Source organism: Mercenaria mercenaria, chromosome 12, assembly GCF_021730395.1.
Source record: "Mercenaria mercenaria strain notata chromosome 12, MADL_Memer_1, whole genome shotgun sequence".
Classification (NCBI taxonomy): Eukaryota; Metazoa; Mollusca; class Bivalvia; order Venerida; family Veneridae; genus Mercenaria; species Mercenaria mercenaria.
The window spans coordinates 25324096-25341484 of NC_069372.1; the positions used below are offsets into that span (position 1 = coordinate 25324096).

The following is a 17389-nucleotide window of genomic DNA, read 5'->3' on the forward strand; positions in this document are numbered from 1 at the left end:
GTGCAAAAAGAGTTGTGCTTCACTGGGAACTGTGGTATAGCGTTACACAAATTTGTTTTCTTTAAAACGATGTTATTATACTAACATTGCTGCTGTTGAATGAAATAATTTAACAGTCTTAGCCCTTATCATGCTAAACACGATTGATTCTGCCTTTGCGACCAGTGCAGATCATGATCAGCCTGCACATCCATGCAGTCTGATCATGATCTTCACTGTTTGCCATTCAGTTAGTAACCTTTTGGTATGCACCCCTTTTAACAGTTAATGGTACTGTTCAAAGTCACTGTGAAAGATGGACAAGTTCGTTATAGAAATTTAGCAGGGTATGTCTTAAGTAAACACTGAATAAAGCTGTGAAACAAATACATTTCCTTTGACAGACAATGTCTTATTAAGACATTGTATGATGTCTTATTAAGAAATTGTATGAAAAAGGCAATTTTTATTGATATTTGTTGAAACTTTAAGTAACAATGGTGTTTCTTTTATTTCAGCCGGAACTTTTGGACAATGTGGCACTTAATCTGCACCGTATTGATAAGGATGTACAGAGATGTGACAGAAACTACTGGTACTTTACGCCCGATAATCTTGAGAAACTTCGTAACATCATGTGCACGTACGTCTCCTTTTATACTGATAAACAATATAAATAATTTTTGAAATGTAGAAACATAAAACAGTAACTTCATTTCTGCAAGGACTCAAATAGAATGGATTTGTATCTGCAAATATTCTAATAAATGATTGCGACTTGCATAAATACACATAATCCTTTTTGCACCATTATTCTTTGCGAAAACAAAAATATGTGACTGCTGCCATAATTGAATGGGATGAGTATTACCTAGACAGAAAAGTGCTAGATTATCCATTACCCTCAGAGAAAGCTTAAAAAGAATATGAGCCGCGCCTAGAGAAACCCAACTTAGTGCGTTTGTGACCAGCATGGATGCAGACCAGCCTGCGCATCCGCGCAGTCTGGTCAGGATCCATGCTGTTCGCTAACTGTTTCTCTAATTGCAATAGGCTTTGAAAGTGAACAGCATGGATCCTGACCAGACTGTGCGGATGCGCAGGGTGGTCTGGATCCATGCTGGTAGCAAACGCACTATGTTGGTTTTCTCATAGTGCAGCTCAATTATATTATTTTAGAAGACTAACCAAACTACAAGTTTACTATCATACTATGATTGTATTTTATAAGTGACAAACTCATCTAGACATAATGACTTTACAAAGACATTTAGGTCTTAATTGTGTTTATAGGTATGTATGGGAGCATCTAGATGTTGGTTATGTACAGGGCATGTGTGATCTATTGGCACCATTGCTTGTCATCATTGATGATGGTATGTTCATATTTCTTTCACTTTTGTTTTATCCCCTATAATTGAAAAAAAAATGAATATAATTTTTCATATAATTCATTCCTGCATCAGTATAGCAACTTTATATATTGATAACAAATTCCACAATGACAATGTTGCAGACAAAGCTTCCACATTTTTAGCTCACCTGAACCAAAAGTTCATGGTGAGCTTTTGTGACCGCTCAATGTCCGTCATGCGGCGTGCGGCTGTCAACAATTTCTTTAAAAAAAAAAACTTCTTGAAAACCACTGGGCAGAATAATACCAAACTTCACAGGAATGATCCTTGGGTGGCCCCCTTCCAAAATTGTTCAAAGAATTGAATTCCATGCAGAACTCTGGTTGCCATTGCAACCGAAAAGAAAAACTTAAAAAATCTTCTTGTCCAAAACCACAAGGCATAGAGCCTTGATATTTGGCATGTGACATCATCTAATGGTCCTCTATGAAGATTGTTCAAATTGTGCCCCAGGGGTAAAAAGAGGCCCCACCCTTGGGGTCACAAGTTTTACATAGACTTATATAGGAAAAAAACTTTAAAAATCTTCTTGTCTAAAACCACAAGACCTAGGCCTTTGATATTGGTATGTAGCATTACCTTGTGGTCCTTTACCAAATTTGTTCAAATTATGCCCCTGGGATGAATAGAGGCCCTGCCCTGGGGGTCCCAAATTTAACATAGAATTATATAGGGGAAAAATACAAATTTTCTTGTCTTTAAGTTCAAGGCCTAGACCTTTGATATTTGGTATGTAGCACTGCCTAGTGGATCCCTAACAAGATTGTTCAAATTATGCCCCTTGGGTGGAAAGAGGCCCTGCCCCGGGGGTCACTTGTTATATGAGTTATATAGGAATATATACTTAAAAAATTATCAGATCATATTTCCTAGACTGTTTAATTATAATTACCTGATGACCCCAATCGATTAGGGGTCACTTGACTGTGACCTTGACCTACTGACCTACTTTCTTAATTTTTAAGAAACAGCCTTGAAATTTGGATGACATGTACAGTTTTGCACACCGATCTTAAAACTGACTTTCATTGACAATGAATGTGACCTACTGACCTACTGTCTAATATTTTAGGAACAGTGTGCCATTTCAAATATGTGGCTCGTATTACTCAGGTGAGCGATTCAGGGTCATCATGACCCTCTTGTTCTTCCTGCCCACTTCTTCTTCCACTACCCTTTAAATGAATGGGAGCTGTGGTCTAGTAGATAAGGTGTCAGCCAATCAATCCAGGCATCGTGTAAAATAATATGGGTACCTAGAAATACTTCAGTATTTATTTCCATAACATTATTTCAGAGGCAAAGACTTACAGCTGTTTCTGTGAATTAATGAAGAGAATGTGCAGCAACTTCCCACACGGAGGAGCAATGGACACACACTTTGCAAATATGAGATCTCTAATACAGGTGAGAAATGGAAACACATTTATATATCTGAGATCTTTAATATAGGTGAGCAATGGAAACACATTTTATATATCTGAGATCTTTAATATAGGTGAGCAATGGACACACATTTTGTAAGTCTGAGATCTCTAATACAGGTAAGCAGTGGACACACACTTCGTAAATATGAGATCTCTAATACAGGTGAGAAATGGAAACACATTTATATATCTGAGATCTTTAATATAGGTGAGCAATGGAAACACATTTATATATCTGAGATCTTTAATATAGGTGAGCAATGGAAACACATTTTATATATCTGAGATCTTTAATATAGGTGAGCAATGGACACACATTTTGTAAGTCTGAGATCTCTAATACAGGTAAGCAGTGGACACACACTTGGTAAATATGAGATCTCTAATACAGATGAGCAATGGACACACATTTTACAAACTGAGATCTCTATAATAAAAATTAGCAATGGACACACATTGCAAATACAAGATCTCTAATACAGGTGAGCCCGCCCGCTTAGCTCAGTAGGTAAGAGCGTTGGTCTACGGATCGCGGGGTCGCGAGTTCGATCCTCGGGCGCCCCGTATGTTCTCCGTGACTATTTGGTAAACGACATTGTGTCTGAAATCATTAGTCCTCCACCTCTGATAATTCATATGGGGAAGTTGGCAGAGTTGGCAGTTACTTGCAGAGAACAGGTTTGTACTGGTACAGAATCCAGGAACACTGGTTAGGTTAACTGCCCCCCGCCGTTACATGACTGAAATACTGTTGAAAAAATGGTGTTAAACCAAAAAAAAAAAACAAAAAAAAACAAAGCTAATACAGGTGAACAAGGGTCACACTGCAAATATGAGATCTCTAATACAGGTGAGCAATGAACACATTTTGCAAATATGAGATCTCTAAATACAGTTGAACAATGGTCACACTGCAAATATGAGATCTCTAATACAGGTGAGCAATGGACATATTTTGCAAATATGAGATCTCTAATACAGGTGAGCAATGGACACATTTTGCAAATATGAGATCTGTAATACAGGTGAGCAATGGACATATTTTGCAAATATGAGATCCCTAATACTGGTGAGCAATGGACATATTTTGCAAATATGAGATCTCTAATACAGGTGAACAATGGACACACTTCAAATATGAGATCTCTAATACAGGTGAGCAATGGACACGCTTCAAATATGAGATCTCTAATACAGATAAGTAATTGTATCTATAATACAGATGGCTTGACTGCTTAGCAGACAGATAGAGCACACATCTATTTAATCCACTTGATTCTGTGGGCCCTTATATAATTGCTTATATTAAAGCACCTTCTTCATATATCAAAATTCCTAACATGGCCCTCTAGCAAAGACATAATCCATTAATTTAAAAGTGCCTTGTATAGTGTTAATATGTTACAAAAAAAAAAAAACTTCTGACTTCATAAATTACGCGTTAAATTCACATCAAACCATGTTTTTCTATTGACATTCTGCAATATTTGTAAATTACCTGATCTAACCAGATTTTTTCTTTTCAGATTTTTTATGCCCCCGAAGGGAGGCACATTAGTTTTTCAACTGTCCATCCGTTCGTTTGTTAGTTAGTTCGTTCGTTCGTCACAATGTTAACTTTTTGCATGAAGGCACTTTACTTGCGAACCACTGTACCCAGGACCTTCAAACTTCACATGCTGATAGTACTTATAGTACACGACCCCTACTGACTTTGGGGTCAAAGGTCAAGGTCACAGGGGCCAATGTTAACTTTTTTCATGAGGACACTTTACTCGCGAACCACTGCACCCAGGACCTTTAAACTTCACATGCTGATAGTACTTATTGAGTATGGGGTCACCAGGTCAAAGGTCAAGGCGCTGCGGGGGCATTTGTCATCATTAGTACAGCTCTTGTATGGCATTGAATTTAATTGATTTAAATAACACAGAATTTAGGGACATGTCATATGACAGTTCTAATTTAAATTACATGACACCCAGTGTAGATAGTGCAAATATTTCATAAAATCTCTTTGTTTCATATTTAAGTTTTTCTGTTTAACTGTCTTTGATTGTTATATATGGTATGTTTCATTATTTCAGATATTAGATTCAGAATTGTTTGAGCATATGCATCACCATGGCGACTATACACATTTCTATTTTTGCTACAGATGGTTTTTGCTTGACTTTAAAAGAGGTGAGTGCTGTTTGACAAAAAATATATCTTTTATACTGTAAGATCGGTCCTTGTTACACGAAGCACCTAGATTTGCTCTTTACAGTCTGTCAGTATATCTTTCTGAATTTGTGTCATACATATCTCAAAAAGAATCTGACGTTAAGTCTTCAAACCTCTCAGGATTGTTATTCAAGCACATTAAAGCGTGAACCTAGGATTTTAATTGGGATTTCACATAGCCAGACCAAAGTTATGACCCTTGCCTACTCAAAAATTTTTTGTCCAGCTAGCTTGCGGTGAGCTCGACTTAGTCGTCACTTTCGGCATGTCGATGTATGAGTATGCATCCATCCGTGCATGCGTCCGTCTGATTTTGTCCGGACCATAACTTTGGCATGCATGGACAAATCTTGTTTATATTTGGCATGGATGTTTACCTCAATGAGAAGGAGTGTCATGTGCAAACCCGATGTTCCTATCTCAAATGTCAAGATCACAGTTGGAGGTCAAATTGAAGTTTGTCCAGAGCATTTCTTCTTCATGCATGGTGGGATTTTTATGTAACTTGGCATGAATGTCCACCATTATGAGACAGGGTTTCGTGCGCAAGTACCAGGTCCCGTGGTCTAAAGTCAAGGTCACATTTAGACAGCTGGCAACCTTGACATTCTGCCAGGGGCATACTTGTTGTGTACACGGTTACAATTTGCTTTATATATTTCAGAAATTGTATATAATGACATCTTTTTCATATGCGGCTTCATGTATTTCAGAATTTGTATATAATGACATCTTTCTCATATAGGGCTTTATATATTTCAGAATTTGTATATAATGACATCTTTCTCATATGGGGCTTTATATATTTCAGAATTTGTATATAATGACATCTTTTTCATATGGGGCTTTATATAATTTCAGAATTTGTATATAATGACCTCTTTCTCATATGGGGCTTTATATAATTTCAGAATTTGTATATAATGACATCTTTCTCATATGGGAGACAATCTGGGCAGCCAAGTACATCAGCTCGGCCAACTTTGTCTTGTTTATAGCACTGGCTATGGTAGAGTACTACAGAGATATTATCCTAGACAATAACATGGACTTTACAGATATTATCAAATTCTTTAATGGTAAGAAATATAGTTTCATCATTTTTAAATTGTCTGATTTTTCAATGAAAATTACGAGGTATTGTCGTCACTTGATTGTCAGCGTTGGTTAAAATTTTTGTTTAGGTCCACCTTTTCTCAAAAACTATAAGAGCTGCAGCTTTGAAACTTTGCACACTTGTTTATCATCATTAGATGAGTAAGTAGACCAAGAACCATAACTCTGATATGCATTTTGTCAGAATTATGGCCCTTTTTGTACTTAAAAAATCTAAACTACTGTAAAATCATTTAATTTCGTGGGCATGAAATTTTGTGGTTTTGGTCAAAACGACAATTTCGTGGTGTTATGAATTCATGGATTACAACTTTTGAACATAAAATGAATGGGAATTTTACTTGTTCGTCGGAATTAAATTTTGTGGATTGACTCAAACCACGAAATCCACGAAAATTAGTCCCCCCACGAATATTAATGATTTCACAGTATAACTATTTTCTTACATATTGTCCAGCACTTGCAGACAAGCGATCGGACCCATAGGCGGTGCTCTTGTTTGAAATTTACCGTAACATCTGCAGCACATAAAGGCTCATGTCATGATGTTAAGATTTCAGCTTGCCTCCATATTTGAGTTACCATGTATTTTGTCTATTCAGTGGGTCTTGGGACACATTAGTGATTTGGATTAAACTTTAACTTGTCTCAAATTTTCCCTTCACAGACTATGCTGGGTAATTGAGTACTAAAAGCCTAAAATGAAAACATTTTCTAATATTGATAAATTTTCATTTAATAAAGACTATGGTAGGGGACATTTGTGTCTTTCATTCTGTTCTTATGTGTTTTGTTCAGCAGAACCCTGTTTTATCATTGAAGAAATCATTAAATTGACGTGTCTTGAATAATTAAAACGGGATTTATGATAGCCTTGCCTTGGATTATGATACACACCCTGCCATTTTACAACGAAGGGGATTTTAATATACTGTAAAATCATTTAAAATGTTAAAACGGCAATTTCGTGGGGATATGAGTTAATGGATTTCAACTTTTGAACATAAAATTAATGGGAATTTTATTTGTTCGTTGGGATTAAATTTCATAGATTGTCTCAATCACGAAATCCATGAAAATTAGCCCCCCCACGAATATTAACGATTTCACAGTACACTCATCGATACTTTTTCTCTCCAGAAATGGCAGAGAGGCATGATGCCAGACAGGTTCTGAAGATTGCACGAGAACTCATCCTGCGACAACAAACTCTCATCGACAACAAGTGATGAGTGATTAACAGCAGGTGATGAATTGATTGGTAACCAGTGATGATTAATTGACAGTGATAACTGATGTGACAGCTGATTACTGAAGGAAACAAGATTGTATTTTCATTCAGCACAAATTTTATTGAATTGATGCAGAATGTTTATCTTCCAATCTGTCTGATACATGGCAGGAAGCATTTTACAGTTTGGAATTAAAGCAGTATTTTTTGTTCAACTACGTATTTTCTAGGCAAATGTGTTCCTGGAAATTTGTCCCAGTTTAAATAGGACAGATGATTTTTCACCAGATCAGTGCAATACTCCAGCTAAAAATTACAAATCATGCATTTAAAATGGCATGCTTACAAAGTTAACTGATTAACTTGCATTATATGCTTATTTTTTCTTGAAAAAAATAAAAAAGAAACAAACTAACGTTTCTACCTCACAAACACAACAAGCTTGAGAGCAATTGTATTTTTAAAAATAACTTTAAATTCACTGAATAGTAGAGATCTTTTTCTTAACTTGGGCCCATTTCCTTCTTCACACCAGTTAAAACATCTCTATAGTATGACACATAAAAAATGATTTTTGAAGCTACTACTGCCTCCTGCACATTCTTTTACTGTCATATCTTATAACTGTATTATTTTCAGCATACATTTATTTTCAGAGATATGCAATTAAATTGTCAGATCAGCATTAAATCATTTTTAAATTTTTTTTTTTTTGCTGAAAAGTACTAAGAAATGCTTCTGTTCACATATGCTATTGCTATCTTTAATTCATGTTATGACTATTCTAAACAACTTTTTGACATCAGTTTTAGAATTTTTTGTACAGCAGTTAATGTCTTATACAAATGTAAACGTGCAAGTTCAAAAATGCTAAATTATGACCAGAAATGATTCTAAATTTCATTTTTGAGCACATTATATCTAAAGTCAGTTTCATTTGTGAACACAGTGATATCTAAAGTCAGTTTTATTTTTGAACACAGTATATCTAAAGTCAGTTTTATTTTTGAACACGGTATATCTAAAGTCAGTTTCATTTTTGAAAACAGTATATCTAAAGTCAGTTTCATTTTTGAACACAGTATATCTAAAGTCAGTTTTATTTTTGGACACATTATATCTAAAGTCAGTTTCATTTTTGGACACAGTATATCTAAAGTCAGTTTTATTTTTGAAAACAGTATATCTTAAGTCAGTTTCATTTTTGAACACAGTATATCTAAAGTCAGTTTTATTTTTGAAAACAGTATATCTGAAGTCAGTTTATTTTTGAACACAGTATATCCAAAGTCAGTTTCATTTTTGAAAACAGTATATCTGAAGTCAGTTTCATTTTTGAACACAGTATATCTAAAGTCAGTTTTATTTAATTCTTAGGGCATATTTTCTGGAAGTATGACATGTAACCTACCTTCCTGACCAGATGATGTGAATATAGTTTTGTTTTTATGTGTTTTATTCTTCTGAACATGGGACCAGTTTAATAGATTTATTTATTTTCATATTTCTTTGACAATGTCAAAATGATCAAATTGTTCTTTTCCAGACATTATGTATAATATTATTATGATAGTTCATGTTACATTGATTTTGCATAATTTAATTTATTGCAAATTACAGAACTTTTTAGTAGTTAAAGATGTAAATTTAAAGAGAAAAATTGTGTGTTTTTTTAAGTTTCCACAAACCAAAATTTTCCACATATGTGATGGAACTATATGCTACTAAATGTTTGAAAAATAGTTATATTTTCACCGGGTTTACTTACTGTACTTACTGTATTATGTAACATGTACATGCCCCACAATAATAAAACTGTAGGTATATTGCAGCCCAGTGAATTATTTATTGAACATATACTTAACCCTGAAGTTTTCAGAATGTGATTAAAATATTAATTTGTAGTTTTATATGTTTCACTTTTGTTAAAGAAAAGGAATGTCATAATATTCTTACAAACAAGCATATCAGCATTTTTTTCGTTGGTATATTAACCTATGACTTTGGACTATTATTGATACAATTTTTTTCTATGAGAACTGTAATATTATATTTTTTGTGTCCTCCCCCCTTCCCCCACACTTTTCTGTCTGTCTTTCCTTCCATTCAAATTTGTGTCAAGCATAACTCAAAAAGTTTTTGACCGAAAGACATCAAACCTGACAGGATTGTTATTTGGCATGTGAAGTTGTACACCAGATGTTTTAACTAGGAATTCACACATCACTACCAGAGTTATGGTCCTTGACTTTGTCAAAAATATGCATAAAAAAGGGCATACAGGTTTGTGTTGCATGTATCTTTAAAAGTATTTTACTTAAGATTAGAAACATTACAGGAATATTATCCACCATGTAAAGTTGAGAACCTTACATTTTGTTCAGACCAGTGTTATGGCCCTTGACTTAGTAAAAAAATGCATAAAATGGCATAAAAGTTAGTGTCGCACCTATCATAAAACGTGTTTGACCTATCAAAAGAATATTATTCAGCATGTGAAGTTGTGCAACTGGGGTTTTGTTCCACATTTCTGTCATTCAGACCAGAATTATGGCCCTTAATTGCTAAAAATATGCATAAAAGGCATACAAGTTTGTGACGCATGTATGTCAAACAATATTTAACTTAAGAGTCATAAAAAATATAAGAGGATTGTTATATAGCATGTGAAGTTTTGCACTTTGTGTTCTGTTTGGAATTCCACTCAACCAGATCAGTGTTATGGTTCTTGACTTACTGAAAAACATACATAAAGTGCTTAGAAGTGTTTTATGTTGCATACATCTCAAAAAATATTTCCCTGTAGTCATGAAACTACTTAGGAATATTATTCAGCATTTCAATATTTTACTCTTGAGTAGGGGGTGGGGTGGAGGAAAGGGCACCAATGACACACATTTAGTTTATACAGTTAAACACTGTTTGCCTCAACATGGATAGCTCAAGCTCCTGGGTACACTCTAACAATCATCAACCTTATTTCTTACATGTTTTAATGAGGACTACTCAAATCCCGACAATATTCAAACATTTTGCTCATCCCTAGGTGACCTCAAGTCTTGCTGTAATTAGTCTGGTTTTACATTTAAAATTTATCAGGTAATGTCATGGGTACTGTATATACTCGCATATAAGGCAGATCACTTGTAAGACACGGTCCCAAATTTACACCAAAAATCGGCAGTATTTTACTAAGACCATCTTATAAGACGGGTTCAATTTTCTTTTTTAGCTCATCTGATTTTTTGAAAAAAAATGATGAGTTATTGTCATCACTTGAGCGGTTGTCGGCGTCGGCGTCGGCGTCTGCGTCGGCGTTGCCTGGTTAAGTTTTATGTTTAGGTCAGCTTTTCTCCTAAACTATCAAAGCTATTGCTTTGAAACTTGGAATACTTGTTCACCATCATAAGCTGACCCTGTATAGCAAGAAACATAACTCCATCTTGCTTTTTGCAAGATTTATGGCCCCTTTTGTACTTAGAAAATATCAGATTTCTTGGTTAAGTTTTATGTTTAGGTCAACTTTTCTCCTAAACTATCAAAGCTATTGCTTTGAAACTTGGAATACTTGTTCACCATCATAAGCAGACCCTGTACATCAAGAAACATAACTCCATCTTGCTTTTTGCAAGATTTATTGCCCCTTTTGGACTTAGAAAATCAGTTTTCTTGGTTAAGTTTTATGTTTAGGTCAGCTTTTATCCTAAACTATCAAAGCTATTGCTTTAAAACTTGCAACACTTGTTCACCATCATAAGTTGACCCTGTATAGCAAGAAACATAACTCTGTCCTGCTTTTTGCAAGATTTATGGCCCCTTTTGGACTTAGAAAATATCAGATTTCTTGGTTAAGTTTTATGTTTAGGTCAAGTTTTTCTCTTAAACTATCAAAGCTATTGCTTTGAAACTTGCAACACTTGTTCACCATCATAAGCTGACCCTGTACAGCAAGCAACATAACTCCATCCTGCTTTTTGCAATAGTTATTGCCCCTTTTGGACTTAGAAAATCATTTTCTTGGTTGAGTATTATGTTTAAGTCAACTTATCTCATAAACTATCAAAGCTATTGCTTTAAAACTTGCAACAGTTTTTCACCATCATAAGTGGACACTGTACAACAAGAAACATAACTCTATCCTGCTTTTTGCAAGAATGATGGCCCTTTTTAGACTTAGAAAATCAAGGGTAGGACAATATTTCTATTACACAAAAAAAATCAGATGAGCGTCAGCACCCGCAAGGCGGTGCTCTTGTTTTTAATTTGTGGGACCTTTCGTCATCATCTTTGAACTATTGCATTTGTAACTGTGTATGTTCATTTCCTTATGACCATTAAATGTTTAAATGATTTTGGCATTTTCAAAATTATAATGTTTAACTTTCTGCTCTTTATACAGGGTTAAATAATTTCATTTCTGTAAAAAAAAATCAAAAAAATCTGTATTTTGTTGTGTGGAATCTCCTGCATTTTGGGTGGTACATTGCACATCCAGTGTGGAATCTCCTGTATTCTGTATGGAATCTCCTTAATTTTGAATATTATATATTAAGTTTGTGTAATCTCTTCATTAGATATAGAATCTTGTGTATTAAATAATCAGTTTTGTTAAGTTGGCCACTATCAGTTAATTGCTAGATGGAAAATTGCTCATTTTCACATTTTAAATCTGATGTCAGTTTTATGTTATATCCTGTTCTTCTTTTTAATACCATTTTGTCAAACAACATTTTGGATTTCTTTTTTTTCTTTTCTGTCTGAAGTTTTGGAGCAAACAAAAGACTGATGTTACAATGAAAGAAATTAAAAAGACAACAACATGGGTTTGCTGACTGTAATTAGATAAAAACATTGGTCAAGATGCATATGAATGGTGTATTTTGAAACCTACTGAAAGCAGAAAGTAAATCAGTAAAAATCACAGTATTACTTGCTAAGGCATTTTTACAAGACTGTTAATCAATATAAGTAACATGACTGCTTGATAAGGCATTTTACAAGAATGTTAATCAGTAAAAGTCACATTATTACTTGCTAAGGCATTTTTGTTAATCAATACAAGTAACGTGACTGCTTGATAAGGCATTTTACAAGAATGTTCATCAGTAAATGCCACATGATTACTTGATAAGTGTTAATTAGTAAAAGTCACATTATTACTTGCTAAGGCATTTTTACAAGAATGTTAATCAATATAAGTAACATGACTGCTTGAGAAGAATTTTAATCAGTAAAATCACATAATTACTTGATAAGGCATTTTACAAGAATGTTTAGTCACATAATTACTTGACAAGGCATTTTACAAGAATGTTTATCAGTATAAGTCACATGATTACTTGACAAGGCATTTTACAAGAATGTGTAGTCACATAATTACTTCACAAGGCATTTTACAAGAATGTTTATCAGTATAAGTCACATGATTACTTGACAAGGCATTTTACAGTGTCATTTAGCAGTTAACTGATGGTGGCCTTCTGACTTGTATATTTATTGTTATCCCACCGAATTCCAAAACAAAATGTTATGAATCAGGGCATGTGCAATAGTATTTATTTATATATCAATGCAAATGTAGTTTATTAGTTTTGTGTTATTTGCTCAACTGAGCAGTATGTCTGAAAAGAGCTTTTTTCTGATCACATTTTGTTTGGCATAATTCGTATTTTTGTATATTCATTACGATTTGTCTCATGTTGTTGTAATCCATGTGGACATACAAGCCCTGACCAATGCCAGATCTTATCCCACTTTATATATTTACCTATATAAGTTCTGTCCAAAATGCGGCTTGTATTTCACAAGTAAATATGAACAGGCAGAAAAAAAATCCGTATTGTACCTTTTGTATTGTATGTTGCTGGACTACTTTCATTGAATTTGCATGACCTGACACAGTTCTATAAGTAGCACACATAGAAACTACACTTGGTCCTGTTTTAACTTCAATAAACATTGAAGATTTCGTTTGATAACAAAACAACAAACAAAAAGGTGCAGGTATATAATAAAAGGGTCATTATAACATTAGCTAGTTCTGGGATTTTGTATTTGGCTGTTACGGATTTTGCCAGGTGGGAATCACACTCGGCACTTGTGTGCCTCGTTTGATCGGACTTGGCAAAATCATTCTTTCATGTTTCAGTGTCTACATAACTTGAATTTTGGTGAAGTCTTTTACAAGTTGGTTGAAATCATTTTATTGTGATATAAGAAGGATTATTATAAAATCTTTCCAATACAGAGGGGTGTAAGACAAGGGTGCCCATTCTCACCTCTACTCTTCATATCTATTCAATTCTTAGCAGTTATATCAACATTGATAATTCTATAAGGGTGTGACCAGTTATGATGAAATTAAGGAAGCGCATTTGGTGTATTTTGCTACCTTCTAAAACAATAGTGAACGTAACTGATTTGTACTGAATGAAACTCATGTCAGTATATTGTAATTATTAATCATCTTTAAGTCAATCTTAAATATTTTTAGAGATTGTTTTTTACTTAATTGGAAATGAATGAAATTATATCACATAATACTTTAGTTACTTGAATTAAATTTTAAGCTCCGAAAATGTTATTCTAAAGACTATTACATTTTGGTCCTAAACCACTTCCTAAAAGTGCATATTTAATCATATGTAGAAGAGAAAGTGTTTAGATCTATTTGTAGTGGCTGTCCTATAGACAATCCCAGAAATTGATAACACACGAATTACTTCCCCTGAATACCTCAGTTGGAAGACTAGTCTGGTAAAGTATTGCATGTTACAAGTGAAAAAGTGATAAAATTTATCATCGGAGGCCCAGCATATAGATCTGGACAAGTTTTAAGGTTGTGAGACCTGATAAGTTGTTTGACTTTAAAAGAATATCTGCCAAATAGAGATTATTTATTTTTGTATCTTTATTTTACATTCAAGATGAAATTTATTATTCATTTTTACATTTGAGTTTAAAATTTATTCTTTGTATGTTGTTGCAATGCTTGCAGATTTTAGACTGGACAGGTTAGTGACGCTAAGTTATATTTCATCTTGTCATAGTTTTCTTCTATTATTTGTCACATTTTGACTGATGAAGTGAAGTAAGGATAAAATGTTTGATTGTCATTAATATCATCGTAGTTTACGCAGTTAAATGTAAAATGAATGTTTGACATAGTCCAGCTAGGTGATGTAAACTGTTGCGGTCATAAGCACTAAAGCTGTGTTTATATAGGTAACCGGTATAAGAAAAATCTGAGGTGGGGACTGCATTTAAACATAACAACAACAAAAGTGAAAACTGGTAATGAAAAACTTTAAGCTCACCTGCAGAATCTTGAGTGTATTCACCATTTCAAAAATGTCTATAAATGCTTTACCCATGGGATAAATTAAAATGTCAATATACTTATACCAAAGCTCCATTACATGTATATAAAACATAGATTCTTTTTTTTTTTTTTAGCTCGCCTGTCACAAAGTGACAAGGTGAGCTTTTGTGATCGCGCAATATCTGTCGTCCGTCGTCCGTCCCTCCGTGCGTAAACTTTTGCTTGTGACCACTCTAGAGGTCACATTTTTCATGGGGTCTTTATGAAAATTGGTCAGAATGTTCACCTTGATGATATCTAGGTCAAGTTTGAAACTGGGTCACGTGCGGTCAAAAACTAGGTCAGTAGGTCTAAAAATAGAAAAACCTTATGACCTCTCTAGAGGCCATATATTTCACAAGATCTTCATGAAAATTGGTCAGAATATTCACCTTGATGATATCTAGGTCAAGTTCGAAAGTGGGTCACGTGCCGTCAAAAACTAGGTCAGGTCAGATAATAGAAAAACCTTGTGACCTCTCTAAAGGCCATATTTTTCAATGGATCTTTATGAAAATTGGTCTGAGTGTTCATCTTGATGATATCTAGGTCAAGTTCGAAACTGGGTCATGTGCTGTCAAAAACTAGGTCAGTAGGTCTAAAAATAGAAAAACCTTGTGACCTCTCTAGAGGCCATACTTGTGAATGGATCTTCATAAAAACTAGTCAGAATTTTCATCTTGATGATATCTAGATCAGGTTCGAAAGTGGGTCACGTGCCCTCAAAAGTAGGTCAGTAGGTCAAATAATGAAAAAACGTTTTGACCTCTCTGGAGGCCATATTTTTCATGGGATCTGTATGAAAGTTGGTCTGAATGTTTATCTTGATAATGTATAGGTCAAGTTTAAAACTGGGTCAACTGTGATCAAAAACTAGGTCAGTAGGTCTTAAAATAGAAAAACCTTGTGACCTCTCTAGAGGCCATACCCTTGAATGGATCTTCATGAAAATTGGTCAGAATGTTCACCTTGATGATATCTAGGTCAGATTTGAAACTGGGTCACATGCCATCAAAAACTAGGTCAGTAGGTCAAATAATAAAAAAGCCTTGTGACCTCTTTAGAGGCCATACTTTTCATGGGATCTGTATGAAAGTTGGTCTGAATCTTCATCTTGATGATATCTAGGTCAGGTTTGAAACTGGGTCAACTGCGGTCAAAAACTAGGTCAGTAGGTCTAAAATAAAAAAATCTTTTGACCTTTCTAGAGGCCATATTTTTCAATGGATCTTCATGAAAATTGGTCTAAATGTTCACCTTGATGATATCTAGGTCAGTTTTGAAACTGGGTCACGTGCGGTCACAAACTAGGCCAGTATATATAAAAATAGAAAAACCTAGAGACCTCTCTAGAGGCCATATTTTTCATGAGATCTTCATGAATTAGTGAGAATGTTCACCTTGATGATATCTAGGTCAAGTTCAAAACAGGGTCACGTTCCTTCGAAAACTAGGTCAATAGGTCAAATAATAGAAAAAACCTTGTGACCTCTCTAAAGGCCATATTTTTCAATGGATCGTCATGAAAATTGGTCAGAATTTTTATCTTGAAGATATCTAGGTCAAGTTCAAAACTGGGTCACATGAGCTGAAAAACTTGGTCACTATGTCAAATAATAGTAAAATCGACATCATACTCAAAACTTGGTCATGTGGAACAGGTGAGCGATTCAGGACCATCATGGTCCTCTTGTTTTTAAAAGGGGGGAAAAAATATCATTTTACCTAAAACATGATTCGGTCTCTTTGGTTAAAGACTCGATGCAGTTAGAAAATTTGTATGTTTATTATCTCAGTTTTAGCACAGTTTCTCCTTAATTGTATATTTATTACGGTCATGATGAACTGGAGCAATAAAATTAGATTTCATGTAAGTAATTCTAAGGGGCTTAAAAGGGCTTGAAATACACATAAGGCAAATGTAGTGTTTTCAGACATGTCAACTGGAATTACATACAAAGTGTAATGAAACAGATAGCATTGCAGCTGTTTATTTGGTAAAAAAATCTTAAAGTAAAAACAATGGAATAATATAAACCTATAATGTATCGTTTGTTTTATAGCCGTTATTGTGATCATTATGACATAATCATTGAATGTATAAATTGTTGAGAATTATAAAAGAAAATAAACATGGTTATCATTGTAATTTATCTTAGTTTTTCTTTGCTCTTTTTGGGCCACTGTCTGTCAGTTTAGCGGTTCCACTGTTATATATGGGCAACTCCCATAAAAGAGTCTTGGTCAGTTAATATGTTTTGCATAAGGGGGTGCAATATAAAAGGTGCACTAGGTCAGAAAGCTTTGCTTGTTCTTGATGTGCTAAGTATAAGGATCCATCACATCATGGATCCGTGAACATAGTTGTCCTTTAAAAAGACTTTGTTAATTTAGCATACGTAAAAGAGACATAGCAGACCCCCAGATTTCATATCCAGTGCCCGAACATGGGACCAATGTTTCCTCATATATAAGGTATTACCTATCTCCACCTTTGTTGCCCACATTTAGATTTTGTTAATTTGGGATAGAAATACAAATCAAAACAAGGGTGCCATAGTCACAAAATACGTCCGTCGAGTGCTTGTTAAGTTGTCATTCTTGTATCTGACCTTGACCTCAAGTTTGACCTTAA

General features: G+C 34.4%; 1 protein-coding gene across 6 annotated transcripts in view; it reads left to right on the top strand.

The window, feature by feature from the left end:
• LOC123535359 (small G protein signaling modulator 1-like) overlaps positions 1 to 16903 on the top strand; it is a 76460-nt gene extending 59557 nt beyond the window's left edge. For all 6 annotated transcript variants that reach the window (XM_053519468.1, XM_053519470.1, XM_053519471.1 and 3 more), the window contains exons 18-23: positions 498 to 622; positions 1273 to 1355; positions 2692 to 2801; positions 4909 to 5005; positions 5959 to 6126; positions 7304 to 16903. In XM_053519468.1, the coding sequence (XP_053375443.1) occupies positions 498 to 622; positions 1273 to 1355; positions 2692 to 2801; positions 4909 to 5005; positions 5959 to 6126; positions 7304 to 7392 (672 nt within the window). In that variant the 3' untranslated portion in view covers positions 7393 to 16903. The remainder of the gene's footprint in view (positions 1 to 497; positions 623 to 1272; positions 1356 to 2691; positions 2802 to 4908; positions 5006 to 5958; positions 6127 to 7303) is intronic.
• Positions 16904 to 17389: the final 486 nt, after the last annotated feature.